General features: G+C 44.5%; 1 protein-coding gene across 4 annotated transcripts in view; it reads right to left on the bottom strand.

The window, feature by feature from the left end:
* Positions 1–22,300, bottom strand: part of VEPH1 (ventricular zone expressed PH domain containing 1) — a 135,230-nt gene that overhangs the window by 32,904 nt on the left and 80,026 nt on the right. For 2 of the 4 annotated variants that reach the window (XM_033959268.1, XM_033959269.1), the window contains 5 exons: positions 21,524–21,744; positions 20,409–20,618; positions 18,907–19,301; positions 13,638–13,777; positions 8,831–8,965 (listed from right to left, as the gene is read on the bottom strand). In XM_033959268.1, coding sequence (XP_033815159.1) covers positions 8,831–8,965; positions 13,638–13,777; positions 18,907–19,301; positions 20,409–20,618; positions 21,524–21,744 — 1,101 coding nt within the window. The remainder of the gene's footprint in view (positions 1–8,830; positions 8,966–13,637; positions 13,778–18,906; positions 19,302–20,408; positions 20,619–21,523; positions 21,745–22,300) is intronic. The other 2 variants (XR_004540684.1, XM_033959270.1) reach the window with 2 other exon arrangements.

Genomic DNA, 22,300 nt, shown 5'->3' on the forward strand with positions numbered 1-22,300 from the left:
TTGCTGCCGATCCTCTTAAAAAATAAAAGGCTTGTGGAGAGTCAATGTCCAAGATGAAGGCTTTATTAAAACAAATAAATAATCCACATAAAAATGTCTAGGGCCTGAACCACTGGAAACATCTGGACCCAACACAATCCGTGTTTCAACACTATTGTCTTCTTCAAGGGTCCCTTTAGGTCCTATAGGCAGGCTTGTGGATTAAATCAGTGATTCCCAACCCTGTCCTGGAGGAACACCAGGCCAATCGGGTTTTCAGGCTAGCCCTAATGAATATGTATGAGAGAGATTTGCATATGATGGAAGTGATAGGCATGCAAATTTGCTTCATGCATATTCATTAGGGCTAGCCTGAAAACCCAATTGGCCTGGTGTTCCTCCAGGACAGGGTTGGGAACCACTGGATTAAATAATGAAAACGAATATCTCTGCCTATAGGGACCCCTGCCTATAGGGACTGACTAGCTTTTACCTGACCAAGGTTTGCATTTTCCAGTTGACTGAGCAGTTGCTTGGAAGCCTGGAGTGCTTTTTAGAACCAGTGTTTCTCAACTCAGTCCTGGAGTACCCCAGTCAGGTTTTCAGGATATCCATAACGAATATGCCTGAATGAAATTTGCATATAATGGAGGTAGTGCATGCAAATCAAGTTTATGCATATTCATTGTGGATATCCTGAAAACCTGACTGGCAAGGGGGTACTTGGGGGTACCGAGTTGAGAAATACTGTTGCAGACCACCCGCCCAGCTTTTCTGTGGATGTGAAAGCACTTACCACTCTGTGCTTTCTGGCCATTAGCTGTATTCAGTGCTTTTGCCAGTTCTCTCTTTCTAGATATGTCAACACTAGAAGCTTTTTAGTTGAATTATGAATATACTTGTATAAATGCCAACCTGGAACGCTTCTGTTTTTATACTGACATGTTTACTGATTGTTCTTGGAAAGTTTGTTTTTACTTAACAACTTGGATCAGTGTTTAGCTAAGACTTGTAAATGGAATTGTTATGGAAAGAAGATCGCGGGAGGTAGACATATTATTGCGCAAGAAATGACAAAGCATGGCAATGAAAATTAGCACTGTTTAAAAAGCCCAAGCAAGTCTCATGGAGGATATCATGTGGCATATAAATATCATCAATTAATTATGTTACCCAAGGGGGGCAGACCAAAGAAATTAAAGAAGAGATTTATGCAAACTCATGATTAAACAATGAGGTATAATTCAAGGAACTGTACTTTCAATGCTAAACTTACATCACTTTTTGAGACTGTAAAATTTTACAATTACAGCAAAAGAGCTAAATCGGGGGTGTCCAACCTGCAGCCCGAGGGCCGTATGCGGCCCCGTGAAGTATTTTGTGTGGCCCTGGTCGAGGGCGATGCAGTGTTTTCCTCTGCTGCCCCCGGGTGTTTACCATCTTGCCTGCTCCCTCCTCTGTCTTGCTGCAGCATTTGTGGCCCCAGAAACATTTTTTTCGGCCAATGCGGCCCAGGGAAGATAAATACTCGTAGAAGGCTGCAAGTGGTATGCACATCATACCTTTCCTGCAAAAACTACTTTGGCCCACCAGTACCTTACAGGGTTAAATTTAAAACTCTAGCTCTTCAAGGACCTGCAAAAAAAAATGGACGCTAGTACCTAAAGAATAGATACCTTTGAGACTCTAAGGTTTTCTCAGGGAGCAACACTAGCCCCCTCTTTTACAAAGCTGCGCTAAGCTTTTTAGTGCGTACTAAATATTAGCGTGTGCTAAACACGCACTAAATGCTAACACGTGCATATTATCCTATGGACGCGTTAGCAGTTAGCGCATGAGTTGATGTTGTGCGTGCTTTCATGTGGCACTCGCGTTGTCGGGGCGGCGGCCGGCTTGGCTCGGGAGCTGAAAGGTCGCGTGCATGCTTGCACAGGATGGCAGCCGGATTGGATTGGGAGCTGGGAGACGCTGGTGGATGGCAGAGGCATCGCCCGAAGCGGGAGGGCAGCTGCACGGGGAACCCCGAGGGAAGGAAGCCACTCTGCTGAAGGGGCTGTGGCACCCAAAGGCAGCTACCCACCCCTGGGCCACCATGGCAAACCTTGGTTGTGGAACGAATCGTCTGAGTTTGCATTATGACCTATGGAGTTTGCATTGATATATGAGTGCTTTTGCTTTCGAGCATGCTTCTGGAACAAATTATGCTCATAAACCAAGGTACCACTGTAATAACACAAGCCAACAACAGCCAAAAATATTTCTTAGTGCCTTGGGGTTTTTGACCTGTTCCTAGGGTTATTTGGGGCGCTGATTTAGAAAATTGCATTGGATAGACTGCATCAACTCTGTTTTTTTTAGATATGGTTGAATTAATATATTTTTTTACTGCTATTTAAAAGATCTCTTCTGCAGAATCAGAATGTTATAACAAGCTTTCTTTTTTGAATTACCAAGAACATCAATGGGTGATTTGTGTAGACTTCATGATGGTTAATTTTCTTCTTGGTCGACAAAGTGGCTAAACAAAGTATCCTTGCTTTTTATGCCTTTGGGATAGAAGAGCCAAACGTGAACATTGGGCAAAAAAAAAAAAATTGCCTCTAAGGGAATATTATGGTGGTTGGAGGACAAAATAAAATTGATGAACCTTTGGTAGCATGAGATAGAATCATACTGCCACCACTACATATAAAGCTAGGCCTGATGAAACAATTTGTAAAGGCTTTGAATAAAGATGGTTCATGCATTAAATATCTGGACTTACCATGGAAAAACTGAAGGCAGGAATTTTTTGTGGTTCACAGATCAGACAACTTATATAGGACCCATATTTCATAGCATCAGTGAATGAAATCGAATCATGTGTCTGTTCTTCATTTGTTCTTGTTGTGAAAAACTTTCTTGGCAACAAGAAGGCAGACAACTACACACAATTAGTAGAGGATATGCTCTTTCATTTCAACAGTCACCTAGATCGCTTTCCAGAGAACTTTAGTGACTTAAGCTTAAAGCAAGGTGAAAGATTTCACCAAAACATAAAAACAATGGAAGCCATATACCAAGGAAGATGGGATGCACACATGATGGCGGACTATTGTTGGAATCTTATGCAAGGATTGTCCTAGCAGATCCCACTCTCGAAAACCTTACAAAAGGAGCTTCTTGACTGGAAAGTTTGTATCATAAACTTGTGCTTGATATGTTGTACACTTTTCTTTTAATTTTAATGTTTCCTTCATGCTTAAAAATTATTAATTTAAACACTACATGAAAATATCCTGATTTTTTAATGGGTAAGCAGAGTGAAGAGTAGTATGTTCTGTATCTCAAAAAACTAGAGCTGATAGGAGAAAACTGGTGCCATTTTTGGAATCAGCAGTTCAAATATTCCCAGAAACATTTGAGGAGCCAAAATGAGTTTTGGCAAGTGTACTATTAAACTACTATTGTAGAATCTTAGGAGTTGAATCTACAAACAACGTCCTTGATTGTAGGCAGCGGCAGATGTCCTACTGCCATTCGGGACACACGTTTTATAAAACTATCCATGCCATGAAGGACACCTACGATATAGGTATCTGACTCGTGCCTATGAAGCATCTAGGCATGCCTACTGATGCCCAAGGCAGGCATGGGAGTGATTTCCACCAGACGTGGCTTTGGGTGTCTGTAACCATCCATATGCAACTCCATAGGCGCAAGATTGAGGACTGTAAAATGTTGGCCTACATTTAAGGCATCTGTTAGAAAAAAAGGACATGATTCTCTAAAGGACGCCGATGTGTGACTGACATGAGATCAGTGGCCGCTTCTTAGGCAGCTCCCGATATTGTTGTCCTTTGAAGGATCAGGCTCTCAGTATCTCCCAAATAGGAAGCAGTAAATGGTCCTCTGCTAACTCTCAGCAAGCATCATGCACTAACACAAGACCAGCAATAAAAAATATATGGGGAATACCCTTTCTTGATGCAACACTAGGTTTTGTCTTTGCTGCATGTTAAATAATGCGCTAACTCACGTGAAGTCCAAAACTTAATTCATTTTAGTAAAACAACCCTATATGTGGGCAATTTGAGAACTGACTCCTTAATGTTGAAAGTAGGAGAGATAAAGAATACCTATTTGAGAAAAAAGCGCAGTGAATTTCAGGGGGTCATTGCAAAGGAATAATATCACATATTTCTTCCTTTCAGACTTCCTTATATGGTTTAATGTTTTCCAAGTAAACATATGCAAAATCTTTTTTATTGTGCAATTTTATACTAAATCACTTAATGCTGTGCACAGATATCCTCCTGGCTTAGTTTGTCAAATGGATGTCCTAGATCCAAAAAAATTGCATGGGAGATTTTAAAAGCAAGATCCTGTCAAACCACTTGAGAAACAAAAGGCCTCATCTGTGTTTTGATGAATTTTATTGGCGTCTCTCCTTTCAAGACAAAAGGGCCTTGGGGGGTTCTATTTGCTAAGAAATGACAACGTTTTGGATCTTTCATTTGTACAAGTTTCTACTAGTCACATTCAAGTTTCATGATACAGTACAATAAACCATATTTTCCTTTACTGGTTAAAATTTATAACATTAAACATCCACATGTGAAGCAGTTCGTTAAGGGGGTGATAATCAAACTGCCCACATCAATGCAAAGTTTGTGGTGACTTTTAACCTGAGGGCTTTGTGACAATAAGCAATGGGAAGCTTTGGGGGTATATGATGGCTGCAATCTTCTTTTCAATTAGGTAATTTTCTAAAGAATTATCTGTGTTGAGAGTGTCTGTTACATGCTCAAGGTACTGAAGGGAATAGACTTAGTAGATAAGGACAGGTTGTTCACCATCTCCAAGGTAGGGAGAACGAGAGGGCACTCTCTAAAGTTGAAAGGGGATAGATTCCGTACGAACGTAAGGAAGTTCTTTTTCACCCAGAGAGTGGTAGAAAACTGGAACGCTTTTCTGGAGTCTGTCATAGGGGAAAACACCCTCCAGGGACTCAAGACAAAGTAGATAAAGACAGGTTGTTCACCCTCTCCAAGGTAGGGAGAACGAGAGGGCACTCTCTAAAGTTAAAAGGGGACAGATTCCGTACAAACGTAAGGAAGTTCTTCTTCACCCAGAGAGTGGTAGAAAACTGGAACGCTCTTCCGGAGGCTCTTATAGGGGAAAACACCCTCCAGGGACTCAAGACAAAGTAGATAAAGACAGGTTGTTCACCCTCTCCAAGAGGGCACTCTCTAAAGTTGAAAGGGGATAGATTCCGTACGAACGTAAGGAATTTCTTTTTCACCCAGAGAGTGGTAGAAAACTGGAACGCTCTTCTGGAGTCTGTCATAGGGGAAAACACCCTCCAGGGACTCAAGACAAAGTAGATAAAGACAGGTTGTTCACCCTCTCCAAGATAGGGAGAACGAGAGGGCACTCTCTAACGTTAAAAGGGGACAGATTACGTACAAACGTAAGGAAGTTCTTCTTCACCCAGAGAGTGGTAGAAAACTGGAACGCTCTTCTGGAGTCTGTCATAGGGGAAAACACCCTCCAGGGACTCAAGACAAAGTAGATAAAGACAGGTTGTTCACCCTCTCCAAGAGGGCACTCTCTAAAGTTGAAAGGGGATAGATTCCGTACGAACGTAAGGAATTTCTTTTTCACCCAGAGAGTGGTAGAAAACTGGAACGCTCTTCCGGAGTCTGTTATAGGGGAAAACACCCTCCAGGGATTCAAGACAAAGTTAGACAAGTTCCTGCTGAACAAGAACATAGGCTGGTAGGGCTGGTCTCAGTTAGGGCGCTGGTCTTTGACCAGAGGGCCCCCGTTTGAGCCAACTGCTGGGCACGATGGATCACTGGTCACTGCCAGTAGCGGCAATTCTTATGTTCTTACATCATTATCATAAATTGTGTGAGGGGTGGCCTAGTGGTCAGAACTGCTGCCTCAGCACCCTGAGGTTGTGAGTTCAATTCCAACCTGCTCTTTGTGATTCTTGGCAAGTAACATGATCCCTTCATTGCCCCAGGTACCACTACTACTATTTATTATTTCTATAGCGCTGAAAGGCGTACACAGCATACAATAGACAGTCCCTGCTCAGAAGAGCTAACAATCTAATTAGACAGACAGGACATCTCAGGGTGGGGAGATTATGGTAGAGGAAATGATACAGCGGGTCTAGGCATCTAACAGCAGTGAGTGGGAGTTAAGTTGAAGGCAGTTTAAAAAAAAATGTGGGCTTTTAGCTTGGATTTGAATACTGCTAGGGATGGAGCATGACATATTGATTCAGGCAGCCTGTTCCAGGCATACGGTGCTGCAAGAAAGAAGGGACGGAGTCTGGGGGTGGCAGTGGAAGAGAAGGGTACAGATAAGAGGAGCTTGCCCGATGAATGGAGTTTGCGGGGAGCAGCATAAGGGGAGATAAGTGAAGAGAGATATTGGGGGGCTTCAGAATGAATGCAAATCAGCAAGAGGAGTTTGAACTGTATTCGGAAATGGACGAGGAGCCAATGAAGTGACTTGAGGAGAGAGGTAATGTGAGAATAGCGGCTCTCACGGAATATGAGTCATGCAGCAGAATTTTGAACGGATTGAAGAGGTGAGAGATGGGTGCGCGGGAGGCTTGCGAGAAGTACGTTGCAGTAGTCTTAGCGCAGTTAGATTGTGAGGCTGCCTGGACAGATAGGGAAAATGCTTAAGAGTACCTTATTCAGTGTACTGTGCTTTGGTCGAATCTCTTCATGGTAGTGGTTAATAAATCCCAACGGATGGGTGGATTAGAGTGAGGAATCCTCCCTGCGATGTTTCATGGCAGAGTGCAGGAGTGGTTTGCCGTTGCCTCCTCCTGCATTGTATACAGTTCCACTATGTCACTGCTGCCCAATATAGGGGTCTCTCGGCCTACAGCACCTTTGCAAGGGGCCTGACGATGATACCTCTCTTCCTTTCCGCTCCCTGCGTACCTTTTTAAATATTGGACGGTGCGAGCAGCATCTTTCACTTGTTGCTCGGCTCCCTTCTGACGTCAGGTGAAAGATGCTACTCGCGCTGGTGAACATTTCAAGAGGTACACGAGGGGGGGGGAGTAGGTGCTTCAAGTGGCGAGGAAGAGTGAGAGGCGCACAACACACCAATGCAGGCGCCATTGCCTTGGGTGCCAACCTCCCTCTGATGGGGACGTTTTGCATGAGTTGGGAATGGTTGCGGAAGCGTTATAGAAACATGATGGCAGACAAAGGCCAAATGGCCCATCTAGTCTATTCAGTTAAAAGGTTCATATTAGCACACAATAACTGGTTAACATGGACATTCTTAGCACCTCCTAAACAGGAAGCAGTAAGTGCTCCTACTTTAATTTTTTTCAGGTAACGTGGACTAATATGAACATTAGCACACGATCTAAAAAAAGTGTTGAAAAATATCTTAATTAAATGTACTAAGCCCAGTGGTGCAATAAAGGGGGGGCCTCCCCAAGCGCTGTTTTGGAAGGGGGCGCTGGCACCTCTCCGCCTCGCCCCATCATGCCACGCTCGCAACATCCCTCACCCCCACCCCGTACCTCTGTAGATCTTCACTAGCGCGAGCAACTTCTCCTGCCTGTTGTTCTCACCAGCCTGGCTCCCCTCTGAATCACTTCCGGGTCATGGGGCCAGGAAGTGACATCAGAGAGAAACCCAGCACTGGCGGAGGAAGGGAGAGTGTGATTGTGGAGTGAGGGATGGGAACGAGCAGTGGGGGTGGGGGCATGGAAGGAGTGGGAGTGTAGCGAAGAGGGCACCACTGCCCCGGGCACCTCCTACCCTTACTACACCACTGACTAAGCCCATTTTCTAATGCATTTTAGTAAAAACGTGTCTTTGTTAGCGTTATTTCAGATGCTTATATTTCCTAGCAAAAAAGCTGATTCTGAAAGCACATTTTATTCATTGCAACTAGAGGCCCGGCTGAGACCAGTGGGTTTGTTCCTGGGCAAAACTGAATCTGCGGACAAAATTCACAGATTGGGTTTGACTGGAACTGAAGTCAACCTCGCCCCCCCCCCACCACCCATATTGGTGGAAGAAGGCTCCCTCTGGGACACCACCACTTCTGTCGAAGCCCTCCCCATCCCCCTCTCCCCCCCTCGCGCAGGCCCCTGAGAATCAGTGGGTCCTCCCTAGACCTACCTTAACAAGACCTGGTGGTCTAGTGACCTCTTCCAGGACTGGTTTAAAATGGCTTCCAAGCTTCCCATGCAAGTCTTGTGAGTGGCATGAGAAGTCTCAGCAGTCATATTGAGTGAGATTAGCAGTAGCATAAGCAAGAGAAATTAAACTGGCACTGGCATAAGCAAGAGCAATCTAATTGCTCTTGCTTATGCTGCTGCTAATCTCCAAATGGCTTCTGGGACTTCCTGCAGCAGTCTCAGCAGCCATTTTAAACCAGCAGCAGAGCCAACCAGAAAAGAGTGAGGTACTTTCTTGCCCCCAAAGAGGTCACCTGATTACCAGGGCTGGCTAAGATATGACTGGGGAGAGCCTACTGATGGTTAGGAGGCCAGGTCAGGGGTGGGGGGGGGCTTGTCCATTTTGGGGGTAAGCTGTGTATGTGTCAGGCAGTCGGGTTTATGAGCAGTTGGGTGGCTTGGGGGAGGGTGGGGGGCAAGAGTGATTGCAGGAAGGTGGTAGAGAGTTTTGATTTTAGCCAAAAATGCACTGACCTGGATTTTGGGCCAGTTTTGGTGCCAAATCCAAAACCAAAATTTGGTCAGCCTCAAATTGCAGCATGGATGTCATGTTAGTCAAGAAACAAGTCCTATGTATGCTTGTGATCAATTGCTGAGAGTGCTATAAAACGAGATCATTTACTAATTGCTAATGTTTACCTTTTTGTGAGGAAATGTGGATTGAATCATTGCATTTTCAAAGCTGTCGGTTCCTTTCTGCCGGGTCTTTTCCCAGAGCACTTTCAGAACGTGTATGGATTTACTCTGTACAGACAAAGGTGCAGGAAACAGGCTCTGGAGGGAAATATTAACAAAATAGCTCAAACATTTTTAAGAAGCAGAATCTTGATACATAGGAAACAACTTTTCAAAATGATTGGGGTGTTAAACCCACTGGCAATTGCCTTCCTTGAGTTAGCTCAGTATTGGGGGGTGCTCAAGCACCCTCCAAGTTGGCTCATATGTCTTATTATTTTGGAAAATATACTAAAATTGATCATACCAATTATCACCTCATGAAAATAATTTTGTTGTGCTCATACAGAATCACAGAGGAACCCCCTTCCCTCCCCCCCCCCCCCCCGACAGTCACAATAGAAGTGAAATACACACATTTATTTACCTATCCAAAGGTAAAAACTTGCCGATATAAGACTTTTTTTAGTCAGGACATTGGCGTTTCAAGCAGGCAAATTGCAATCTTGGTTAGGTGAATGTATCCATCATGTTATGTCTTATTGTTCTTTTCAAAAATTAGTTAAGACTACTTTGTTTGACAAATTCATTACCTAACTTAGGAGTTTTTAAGACTGTAACTAGTGTATTTTGTGTGATTGTACTCTCGCTGATTGTTCAGCTCCACTTAGTAATGGCGGTATAGAAGAACAAAGTTATTATTATTATTATCACAGGATAGGAAAAGCACCATTTTTAAGTTATCTCCAATTTATGCCTTGGTGAATAAATGCTTATGACACAGACTTGGTGTTCAATGACACTGACTGAATTGACTGAATCTGGTCCTTAGCCCTAATATGGGTTTACTGCACCCAAAAAAAATACTTACTCCAGGTTGTGCTAGAACATCTTACAGTAATTTTCCCTTCTGCATATGCTAACCACATAGTATTTATTTTTTGCAAGGGATGTGGCATAGGTGGGGAATGGGCATGGAAGTCTTATCCAGCTGGCGCACTCAGGGCTAGATTAATGAATAGGTCCAGTAGGCACGTGCCTAGGGCCCGAAATAGTCAGGGGGCCCCGCTGAAGGGCAACTTACCAATATGCCAATTTTTTTTTCAGACGGCAACGGGCCCCTCCCTCCATGGCAACGGGCCCCCACCCGACAACAATGACGATAACACCGGCTCCCCCCCCCGGCATGGCCAGCAATGTGGCCTTCTGCCGGCATCAAAAGCAAAGGCAGCTCCAAGAAGGTCCTGCGTTGAATACGTCTGTCGATCCATCCCCCTCCTATGTCACTTACTTCTTCCGGCAGACGCAGTCATTGCGGGATCTTCTTGGAGCTGCCTTGGCCGCGTTGCATTTGATGCTGGCGGAAGGCCGCATTGCTGTCCGGTGATGCCGGGGGTGGGGGGGACGGGGACGACCGGGCCGGGCTGGCCGGTGTTGTCGTCGTTGTTGGGTGGGGGCCTGTTGCTGGGGGGGAGGGCCCGTTGCCGTTGCTGGGGGGGGGGCGTTTCCACTGGCATTTGGAAAGGATGGTGGAGGGAGAAAAAGGGGGCAGATGCTGATGGAATTGGTATGCAGGGAAAGGGGGAAAACATAAGGGGGAAGGATACTGGATGGAATTGAGTTGGAGGGAAAGAAAGGGGACAGATGCTGATGGAATTGGCGTGCAAGGAAAGGGGGAAGGATACTGGATGGAATTGGGTTGGGGCCAGGCAGCCCGGATTTTGCTGAGAAAAATGTGGCAATTCTAAAACTATCTTAGGACACCTGAGTACATCCCAAACTAGTGCCTTCTTAACCTTTGGTAAGCACACTTTTCCTCCTTTTCTTAACTAAACTTCCCTTTTGACATAAAAACACAGACACAAAAATATATTTTTTTGAGAGAGCATTTTGGTGGTGTTTGAAGAATCATAAAACACCCAGGGTCTTGCCACAATTCTTGCCCTCTTCCTATGTAAGCTTCCTGGCTTCCTTTTTTTTGGAATATTTTTTATTGATAAAGCAGCCAATAGCAATACAAGAAATAGAAACTACATTGCTGTAGCGGTCAATAAGCAAGAGGTCCAGGTTAATACAGCAGGCCCAGGAGGACTTCAGACAGAAACCACCAGGAAGCAAAAGAAACAAAGGACAAACGTACAGTCCCAGAAGAAAGTATGTCAACATAGCCCGAATTCAAGTAAACAGTAGCCTCCCAGTGGGGAAGAAAACAAAAGATTAGAAGGATCCTCTCACGGAAGAGCAAGCCATGGCTGCAATAAGCTTTTAAAATAGTTCAACTCCAGAACATCCACACTGCACAACCAATCCAATACCAGCCACCACCAAGACATACCATACTAATCTCAGCAAAGGAACCCCATACAAATCCCCATACACCCCCAGTCATACCCATCCCTTGCATACTGGCTTGAGAGTAGAAATACAAAGTACCAGCTCCTAAGGGCCAAGAAAACGGAGTCATGGTGGGGCAGCAGAAACAACCGCCTCTGCCGCTAGGCGGGCCGCTTTACATAAGGAAACATAAGAGCGTTGATCGCTAGAGATGGCAGCATGGTAGGTGTGGATTTCAAAGGAAGCAACCTCCAGCCTCCGGAGCCACTGGAAAAAGGAGGCAGGAGCTGGAGCCGCCCAGTGCTGCAACAGGAGCCTCTTCACTAACAATAGTGCTGTGTACAGAAAATTCCATTGCGGGAGGGCAAAGCCACTACGAAGAATGGCCCTCTGATCCCCCAATAACAACAGGCCCTAATCCCGAGGTACCCCTCTCCCAACCAGGTCATCCAGAAAAGGGAGGACCTGGAGCCAAACAGCCGCATGAGGGCACTCCAAAAACATATGGACCAAGGTGCCCGGAGCCTTCCGGCAGTGGGAACAAAGATCGTCCTCCCATAGACCCATAGCCTTACCCCTAGATCTTGAGACATAGGCACGGTGCAGGATTTTGAATTGTATTCTGATGATCATAACCATATTCTCTGAGCTGCAGAGAGTTTAACCAATGTAAATATGTTTGTTTCTTTTTTTTTTCTAAAATGCTTACCAAGATGAGCGAAAAGCCTAAAGAATGTGAAAGATTATCGAATCTTGGTTGGTTTTAAACATAGTCTGTGTGGCAGAGCCACGGAATGCAAACATGGAGAATGTCACAGTGTCGAGTCACTGGGTAGATGGGAGAATAGGCAAAGAAGGAAGATTGAGAGAGAGTGCATGGCCAGGAGAAACATCATGCAAAAGAAAATTTATAGAGAATAAAGAACAAGATAAGATCCCAAATATGTATTAGTTTGTTTGGCACAACGGTAGACAAATTTACATCCTTACAAAATTTGAGCCCTTCCAAAATCTTTGAATTACAGTTTGCTACAACTGGCTGACTCTATTATCTTGCGGTATTTATTAAATATTTATGGCAGTGTCTTATATCAGAGTTTGTAGGAGAAACACTATTGTCCAAGATTCCTCAGTTTGTAGGAGAAACACTATTGTTCCAAGATTTCTAAAACAACAACTAAATGAGATATTCATAGTGACCATTAAAGCTGTATTAAAAAACAAAAACCCAATTACTTCTCACATGTTCCCTATGAAACAGCAGATTTAAAATATTCATGGTACTTACAGGGTCCTTTTACTATAGGACAATCTGAGTTTGGTGCATCTTAATGTGGGACTTTCCCACCCACTAAGCCCAGATTCTATGTGACACAGTTAAGGGCATTTTTTTAAAATACAATCTGTTCTCGTTATTCACGTGTTCATGATGTGCAATTATGCCTATCTGCGGTTGCATCAATTGTAACCAATATTCTCCATTCGCACTGCTGTGCTTGCGTATTTGTGGACCGCCACTTTAAAAAAATCCAGCTTTCTTGCTTTCACTTTCACTTCGCGGTCAGGCTTTGCATCCAGATATGGATCCCGAGCATCTGGAGGGTGAATTACAGGTACTTCAAGTGCTAACCTCTATTTTCCCATAGACTCAATGTTTCATTATTCGCACACTGAAAAGGAGCAGAACTTAATTCACAATAGAGTGGGAAGTGCCCCTGAGTTTGCCCCTGAAGAAGGACACGAAATGGGACTCTGTAGGGCGATCAGCTGAGGCACTCTTTTTAACGGACTTCCTTGATTAGGTGGACGTTTGCGGTCTTCACTAAGATAAGTTCCCGTTTTAAGTGGGCTGTACTTAAATGATTGATTTGTTATTCACCTCTACTTTAATAACGAAGAGCTCTTTTGAAGTGTCTCTACATTGTGGAATTCTCATTAATGATTTTTTGCACTCAGCACTTTGGGCAACTATTTGGCACATTTTAAAATTTATCTAAAAAGAGACAAAAAGAATGTATTAAACTTATCACATTAGCTTCAGGGTTGGACTTTGTTTTCGAGAATGGACCATTTTCCCGCTGCCTACTCTGGGCGCCAGCGCCTTACGCCAGAAAGGGACTTAGACGTTCTTTTCGATTATGCCCCTCCACGGGTATAGCCCTCGGTGGAGACTGACCCAACTTTGTTGGCCGGGCTGAGAACTTTTCGGCGGCCCCTCATACTGCTTGAATGCAAGAAAGTTGAGTCATCCACACCCAAGGAAGATGATGGGAAACCCCCCTCTTCCTTCCCCCCCCCCCACACAGGACTTTGAAGCTGCATATTAAAAGTCAGATGAGTGACAGTACATTTCATATAGTCAATATTCAACTGAACCTTATTTTCATCTCTAGCGGATTTCCTAAGCGGTGCCTTTGTTTATCGTGATTGCACACACCTGCTGAAAGAGAAACATGATATGGATCCAGAGCTGAGGCTGCCGGCTGATGAGAGTAAAACTGGATTTACCGTATAGGCAGTAATGACCCTTCATTGGGCAGCTGAAGACCAGCTTTGCTACACAACTTCTAACAGTATCTAGAAACAAATATACACAATATTACCATTAACTAATTTCAAATGCAACTGCCTAATATCATCTTCTGTGTAGGCATGCAATGTTGCTGGGTGAACGGCGCATCCCACAATTATTCATTGGGGGTCCTTTTATTAAACCATGTTAAGCGCTTAGATGCAGATTCAGTAAATTACACTCAAAGTTAGGTGTTATTGAGATCTGTGCTAAGCTCCAATTCTATAAAGGTCACTTAGGCCCAGATTCTCTAAACGGCGCCATGGTCGGCAGCCGCCTTAAAAGCGGTCACCGATCGTGGGCCAGTCATGTGATGGCGCCGTTTAGAGAATCGCGCCTCTGTCAAAGGTAGGCACTGGAAATGTAGGCCAGGGTTTGTGGACGTCTTGCACAAAACGCCCAACCTCAGGCTTAGGCACACTATCAGTTATGCCCCTCCACGTATGTACCTGGGAGACATGCACATGCTCCACCCATGTATGCATCTCCCTTGCAGTTAGATGCTATAGCACTTAGATGCTACCTTAAAGAATAATGGCTAGTGTACACAGGCATCATCCGACTGTCAATTAATAGCACCTTTAATGCGCCTACATGGCGTATACCTCTAGGAATTGCGGCCTCTGGAGTAATTCTGTAAAGTGGCTGCTAACATTTACACACTGATTTCACGTGTAAATGCTAGAATTCTGTAAATGTTGGTAAGTGTTGGTATAACTAACAGTTATATGCATATCTCCAGCATTTAGGCATGAACACTTATAAGAACTCTATGGCGGGCATAAGTATGTGTGCCTATATGACAGGCATATATTTAACTTATTTTTAAAAGGAATCGACAAAATGGAGCAAGCTCACTCACCAGCAGGGGGAAAGGATGGTGAGCAAGAAACAGCGTTATTCACATTGGCAAATGTAACCCAGACTCGGACCCAGAGGTCATGGCCTGAAGCTGAGAGGGGACACGGCCAGGACAAATGTCAGAAAGTTCTGCCTCACACAGCGAGTGATGAACGCCTGGAACTCTCTCCCGAAAGAGATGGTGGAGCAAACCACCATTCTAGGATTTAAGGGAAAATTGGACGCACATCTTCTTGCAGGACACATTGAGGGATACGAGTGACTAATGTATTCGCCAGGGTACGCCTGGCTGAGCCTACGCGTGTGCGGATCACTAGACTGGATAGATCCCAGGTCTGATCCGGTGCAGGCATTTCTTATGTTCTTACTCTAGTATTCTATAAAGGAAAGTAGGTGCCTACTTTCCTTTATAGAATAGGTACTTTATATGCACTCTCTGGAGGCCTAAATATAGGCATACGATTATAGAATTAGCCCCTATATAACTAGAATTTAAAGAAATGAGTCTAGAGTAGATTATGAAATGGCAGAAGTATTAACCAGAAACCCCTCGGGTATTTAAGCTAAATGCAGTTCCCTGACTGCATCTGGAATGAGTCACATAAATCTTTGACTTTACAATACAAATACGTCCATACTCTAGGAATTTCCAGGAAATAGCGAGACAGTATATGAAATTGAAACAATTCCAAACATGCAGAGGGAGGTTTTATTTCAGTAAATATAGGGAAATATGGGAAGTGAACGTCTCTCTTTCGTGCATTTGATCGGTTTTACACAAAGGGCTTATAAATTTGATCACTGCAACCAGCTTGTTGCTGCTGTTAAAGCCCTAAATACCATACAATTGGACTGGGCGAAGAGCAATCTCTCCTCGGAGATCTGGGATCACAAAGCAAAGCAGAACTGAATCTGACACCAGAATTGTTGGGAGGTTTGAGAATTTTGCACTACAGTGCTTAAAAAAAATATATATTTATATATATATACTGTATATATATATATATAAGATGTGATAACTTCATCTTCAGCCTGTGTCTCTTATTATTCATATATTTACTACTGTAATAGTGAAAATTCCATGCCCAGAATTCAAAGTCATTTTATATTTAGCCAAGTGAAAGTCCCCACCCACCGATTAAAAGCTAGAGAATAGATCTTAGATGCAACTGGATTATGAAACAACTTTTATTGGACATGATTCCAGGCTTTTGTAGGGTGCATTTATTTTGTACTAGGAATAGCAGAGCAATGAAGTCAGACTGAGAGCATTGTCCTCTGTGAGCAATAATAAGAATTGGTTCATCCCCGATAGTTCTATTGCTGACAGAAGAAGATCCATTTTCAATGGGATTTTCCCAAGTAAATCAGATACTGACCCTGGTCAACTTGCACTGGTTCAGAGCTTCTCCAATCTGTCCTGGTTACTTCACATTTACTCTTCATTCTTATGCAGGCAGCTTGCACAGTTTAATGCAGTGTCTCGCAAACTTTCCAGCCGGGGCACTGGGCTTAGGGCCTGGAAGTGCGCGGTTGTCGATGCGATGATGTCATGCATGCATGACATCATTGCGTCAATGTCTGGGCATGCGTGGAGGCCCATCTGGCTGTGACTCACTTTGGTAGAGGATCTGGGAGGAGGGGAGGTGCGGGGAGAGGAGGAGGAGGAGGGATGCCGGAGCGGAGGACAGTCATCTGCGCCAGCTGACTGCCTACAGGACGCGAGAGGCACGTCCTGTAGGCAGTTAGCCGGCGTGGATGACTCTCCCCCTCCTTGCCGGTATGTTGCGGCACACCTGAAATCTCAGGAGGCACACATTTGCGATACACTGGTTTAATGTAAGCTTCATTATTCTTTTAATCTAATAATGACCTGCTTTGCATACATATGCATGCCATGCAGCTCATTACTATGTAAGACACATTAGAATCAGTTTAAAAATTTTTTTGCATTATTGGCAAATAATGTATTTTATTTCCATAATGTAGCTCAGTTGATAGACCCCTAAAGTTATAAACACCCGGGACAAAGGAAATGCTAGTGTACAAGAATGTAACTAGCCTTGAGCTACTAATAAAAAAAAGTGTGAGCTTGATCCAAAATACAACAAAACAAGGGTTTATTCTTCATAGGGCTACCAGATTTTACTATTCTAAAATCTGGGCTCATAGCCACGCCCACAGGCCCGCCCCATTCTGCCCAAGCCATGCCCCTTTCTGCCCCAGCCTCACCACCCAGCCCCGCCCCCTCAACCTGTTCTCGTGCTCAGAGCTGTGTTGGGAGGGCATCTGGGCATGCGCAAAAGTGACGCGATGATGTCACACGTATGCACAAGTGTGACATGATGACATCACCCACATGCGCGTGATGTCACCACATTGCATCCGTGCATGCATGGATGCCCTCCCGACGCGGTCCCGAGGTGGAAGCTTTTAAAAACCCAGACAAATTGCTGGGTTTTGAAAAGCCATCCGGACGCCTGGACACGTCTTCTAAAAAGAGGACATGTCCGGGTACATCCGCTTTATAGAGCAATGGTCAGACCACACTTGGAATACTGTGTCCAACATTGGTCTCCCAACCTAAAGAAGGATATAAAACTGTTAGAGAGGGTGCAGAGACGAGCAACGAAGTTAATAAGAGGTATGGAGAACTTGGAATATGAGGAACGACTCAAGAAACTAGGACTGTTCTCCCTTGAGAAGAGAAGGCTGCGAGGGGACATGATCGAGACGTTCAAAATGCTGAAAGGCATCGATAAAATAGAGCAGGAAAATAAATTATTTACATTGTCCAACGCGACACGGACAAGAGGACATGGTTTGAAGCTAAGGGGGGACAAGTCCAGGACAAATGTCAGGAAGTTCTGTTTTACGCAGCGAGTGGTAGACGCCTGGAATGCTCTCCCAAAGGAGGTTATCAAGGAATCCACTGTGCTGGGATTCAAAGGCAAATTAGATGCACATCTCCTTATGAGAGGCATAGAGGGATATGGGTGACTAAAACTACATCAGGTGTATACCTGACTGGGCCTCCGCGTGTGCGGATCGCCGGACTTGATGGACCATGGGTCTGATCCGGAGATGGCAGTTCTTATGTTCTTAACCCTAATTCTATAACTGTCATGATTTTTATAAACTTTTATCTATCCCCTCTCAGGCCTGGATGCACTAAACTCTCCGATCATTGCTAAACCAGTTGAATTGGTTTAGTGACGATTCAATTTGCCGACCCGATATACAGGGTTCATAGACAACCCCGCGAAAGACAAAGGCGCGCGCCGACAACTGAGCGCAAGATGGAGGCGCGCGCCGAAGAAAATTACAGTTTTTAGGGGCTCCGACGGGGGGTTTTGTTGGGGAGCCCCCCCAGTTTACTTAATAGAGATCGCACCGGCGTTGTGGGGGGTTTGGGGGGTTGTAACCCTCCACATTTTACTGTAAACTTAATTTTTTTCCCTAAAAACAGGGAAAAAGTGAAGTTTTCAGTAAAATGTGGGGGGTTACAACCCCCCAAACCCCCCACAACGCGGCGCGATCTCTATTAAGTAAAGTGGGGGGGTTCCCCCCCACGCCCCCGTTGGAGCCCTAAAAACAGTAATTTTCTGCGGTGCGCGCCTCCGCGCTGTGCTCAATTGTCTGTGCGCGCCTTTGTCCCGGTGTGCTTTTGACCTGACACCGATATACAGATTGGCTCACCGCATGCTTTTCTGTGCATTCCTAAACTCTCTGACTCTGCCGTGCAAATGACCTCATTAGTATTAAAATGAGGTAATTAATATTAAAACAAGCTGTCCGATCGATGCCCATAACATCGTTAGGGCATGCCTTAAATCTACCGATGGCTGTTAAGGGCCCAAGACTACCGACAGATCTGGACAAAAAGAGCAGGAGGGATGCCCAGTCCCTCCTGCGTCAGGCCCGCCTCTCCAAAATAGTGGACCTTCCCCTTCCTGGTACATCCTGAGGTGCACTGGGAGGGGTCTAAGGCCCCGAATGGCTCAGGCAGCTAAGGCCTCTCCCACAGGGGAGGGGCCTTAGGCATTTTAGGACCCTGCCTAGTGCATTCTGGAGTAGACTGGGAGGAGCCTAAGGCACTAATTGGCTAAGGCCCTTAAGACCTTGATTAAACACCCAACCAGTATGCAACTCAGTGTCAGCGAGTCACTTGTTTTTAATTCATCTGATATTGCTATACAAATGCATCTAAGTGTATCTATTCCAGCTAAGATTTTATTCCCAACTACACTAAATATGTGCTTCGATTTCTTACCTTCAATAATACACTCATCTGGCACTGGAATTTTCCTGCCAATTTCCATGACAAATGCCTTGACTTTAGTGAGATTTTCTTTTAAGTGCACATACAGCTTATCCTGCACTTTGGCAGGATCTTGCATTAGCTCCACACTACTTTCATGGCAGTTTTCTTGAACAGATTTTGACACATTGTCAGAACCTCCATAGGTAGCACGTGAGTGTGAAACCGAAGTCCATGCCAACTGGGATTCTTCAGTATCTTCAGAGAGCAGGAGTCCTTCATTTTTCTGATTAGCATATAGGTCAGGAAAGGGCATATCGGCCTCTAAATCTATATTCATTGTATGTTGTCCAGTGTCTACATTTGTACACTTTGTGCGGATTACATGGACAGCTAAACCATGTGTTCTGCAAAACAAACAAAAGAAATCACAAATAATTTCTTAAATGGTGTTTAGGCCCCTTCCAGTTTGTCCTAGGATAACTGGGCAGGAGCAGAGCCCAGAGAGGTGGGCCTTGAGACAAGAGGAAATGGGCATCTCTCCTGCAATTGCTTCTACAAGAAAGGTATGGGGGGTCAGGAGGGTCTTGGCACACAAGAGGAGAGGTCCTAGGGGTGGGTCCAGGCACACATAGAGGGGGGGGGAGGGAGGAGGATTGTTTAGGCCCACCCAGTTCCACCTATCCTTGCCCCGTTAAGCCCAGCCCCGTCCCCAATCCCATTTTAGCCCTGCCCCCCACTGCCCGCTCTCGTCAGGCAGGAGGGCATCCACGCATGCGCGGATGTCCTCCTGCCCGACGCAATTTTGAGGAAGCTTTTCAAAACCCCGGGAATGACCAGGGAAATCTGGGCGTCTGGTAACCCTAGGATTGTTGAGCTGGAGCGTGGTGCCTGGCCATCAAACTACTAGGGATAATGTGCTGGGGCTCGGGGAGGGGTTGAGGGTCCTCTGGACCACCAGGTTTAAAAAAAAAAAAAAAATTCTTATTCGGGGAGGGGGAGGCTGGGTTCCCTGGACATGCTCATAAGAACTGTGCCAACTGCACAACTATTGTTGGCATTGCCTCGGGAAGTTCCAACCCTTAGTGACCAATGCTCAAAAACAACAGCATGAATACTCATAATTTGCATGCTGTTAGTGTTGAGAATTGGTCGCCAAAATCAGACCGGCGTTTCTCCAGCGCCGTAGCCCTAAAGCACCAGAGTTTGGTTTTCTCCCTTAGGGCTCCTTTTACGAAGCTGCGGTAGCGGCTTTAACGTGCACGACATTTAATCATGCGCTAGCCCGCCGCTAGCCGAAAAAACTACCGCCTGCTCAAGAGGAGGTGGTAGCGGCTAGCGTGGCCGGCGATTTAGCGCGCGCTATTACGTGCGTTTAAACCGCCACCGCGCCTTCGTAAAAGAAGCCCTTAGGGGCAGATGCACAAATCTGAACGATGTCTTAGAATTTTAGTATCTTTGTTGAACTAACAGGGATGAAACATCCTCACAGCCTGTACATTTCGATGCAATACCTGTTGAATTTCAACTTCATTCTTTCCTCTTTGGAAGCTTGGCCTAAGCTGCTTCTACCGATAGGCTCAGGAGCATTGTCCTCAGCATTTGTCTTTTCCTTATAAGCCTCTTTTTTAATTTGAAGCTGTTCGTCCTCTTCATTTTTATTAATAACAGATTTGAAATCATCCTTCTGTGTAGTAGATTCTGTTTCATTGACATCTTCTCCCCTAAAGTAGTGGGAGATATAATACCCATATTCACTGGCACTGACATCAAACTAGCTTTTTACTCATTATATATAAACCATTGACAATATGTTATCAGATAATGCTGGTTCCATGCCAGTTATTCTAAGAGATGCCAACGTGCCTTATGGCCCAATGCAGAAAGTTGTCCGGGTTTTGAAAAGCTTCTTCTTTGTGACCGTGCGGGACGGCATCCAAGCATGCACGGATGCTACGTGGCGATGAGAACAAGTCGAGGGGGCGGGGCTGGGGCTAGGAGCATGATGCGGGTGTAACAGGGCAGAAATGTGCGGGCCTGGGGGCAGGGCTAAGAGTCTGGATTTTAATCAGCTAAAATCTGGTAACCCTAACCAAAGTTATCTGTTGGCCTAGGGCTTACTCATACGAGAGTTTTTCCTCCGCCCTACTGTCCTATCTGCAAATTGTATGAGACCTCACTATCTTGCCTATTGTCAATAATTATAAACACCTCTGTCTTACTCCTAATTAGATTGTACACTGCTTAGAAGGGTTAGAAATCTTAAATACACTTGAAACTTGATTTGTGAATTGTGCTGTTAGGCTCCAACAGCGATACCTAACTTCAGCTGAAAAAAACCTCTGGCATTACTTGGGGCCGCCTAAATGTTAGGACCCTTAGGCGACACTAAGCATGATTCTTTAGAATCAGTGCCGATATTGGCGCCTAACTTTAGGTGGACGCTATAGAATCAGCGCCTTAGTGCCATTTACAGAATAGGGCCTAACTGCACTTTTGGGCGGAGCTGCAGTTTTACTTCAGGTCTAGCGTTCAACTGCCATTTTTCTTGTTTCAGCGCAACACATCTGGCCTTCGGTAGTTATAATTTCTAGTCATTCAATCAGCGACATATACAGATATCTATTACCTGTCACTAAGTGCAGTTTCATTTTCCAGTTGTTGGATTAGAAGCTTGGTTATAGCAGTAAAACTGTTACTCATCCGATAGATATTTCTGCCTTGAGTACCTAAAATATTACTGAAAGTATCTGTAATATTCTTAATCTCCATCAGAAAGATGTGATGGAATGAGTGTTCCATATTGGCTAGTTGATTCACCAAGTACGTTAAACATACTTTAGCATTCTCCTGCAAATGAAAGAAAGATAAGTATGAAGAATTTGGAAAAGTAGTTGCTTAGACATGTAGAAATAAGGCAAAGCGATAGCACTGTACAGGATTAAAAAAGTAATAATGTGCCAACATTGGTCATTAATGGCGATGTTGATGACATTCAAATGAGGCACAAAAACCAAATAGATAATCTGGAATGTTTTGCATCTCATTACCCTATTTAAAGAAAATACACGAATTTGGTCTTGGAGAATGAGATGTACAGTGTCAGCATCTATGAGGCAAACTTGGTTCTTTTTATTGCATAGAGCGTTTTGGACCCCAGTTCGTTTACAAAAGTTGGATTGCTCTAAATCTAATAGATGCTGGCATTGTAATCTTGAAGGAGGGACATTAGATCATTTAATTATTTTTTTTGTCCCTATATTATGTTATTTTGGAATTCAATTTGGACTCAAGTTAACTGTCTTCTAGAGAATCATGTTGCGTTATCCTATGACACTGTTTTGTTTGGTATATCTATGAGGAAAAAAAGTCAAATTTCGTCAAGTAATAATAAACTTTTGTTAAT

Source organism: Geotrypetes seraphini, chromosome 9 (assembly GCF_902459505.1).
Source record: "Geotrypetes seraphini chromosome 9, aGeoSer1.1, whole genome shotgun sequence".
Classification (NCBI taxonomy): domain Eukaryota; kingdom Metazoa; phylum Chordata; class Amphibia; order Gymnophiona; family Dermophiidae; genus Geotrypetes; species Geotrypetes seraphini.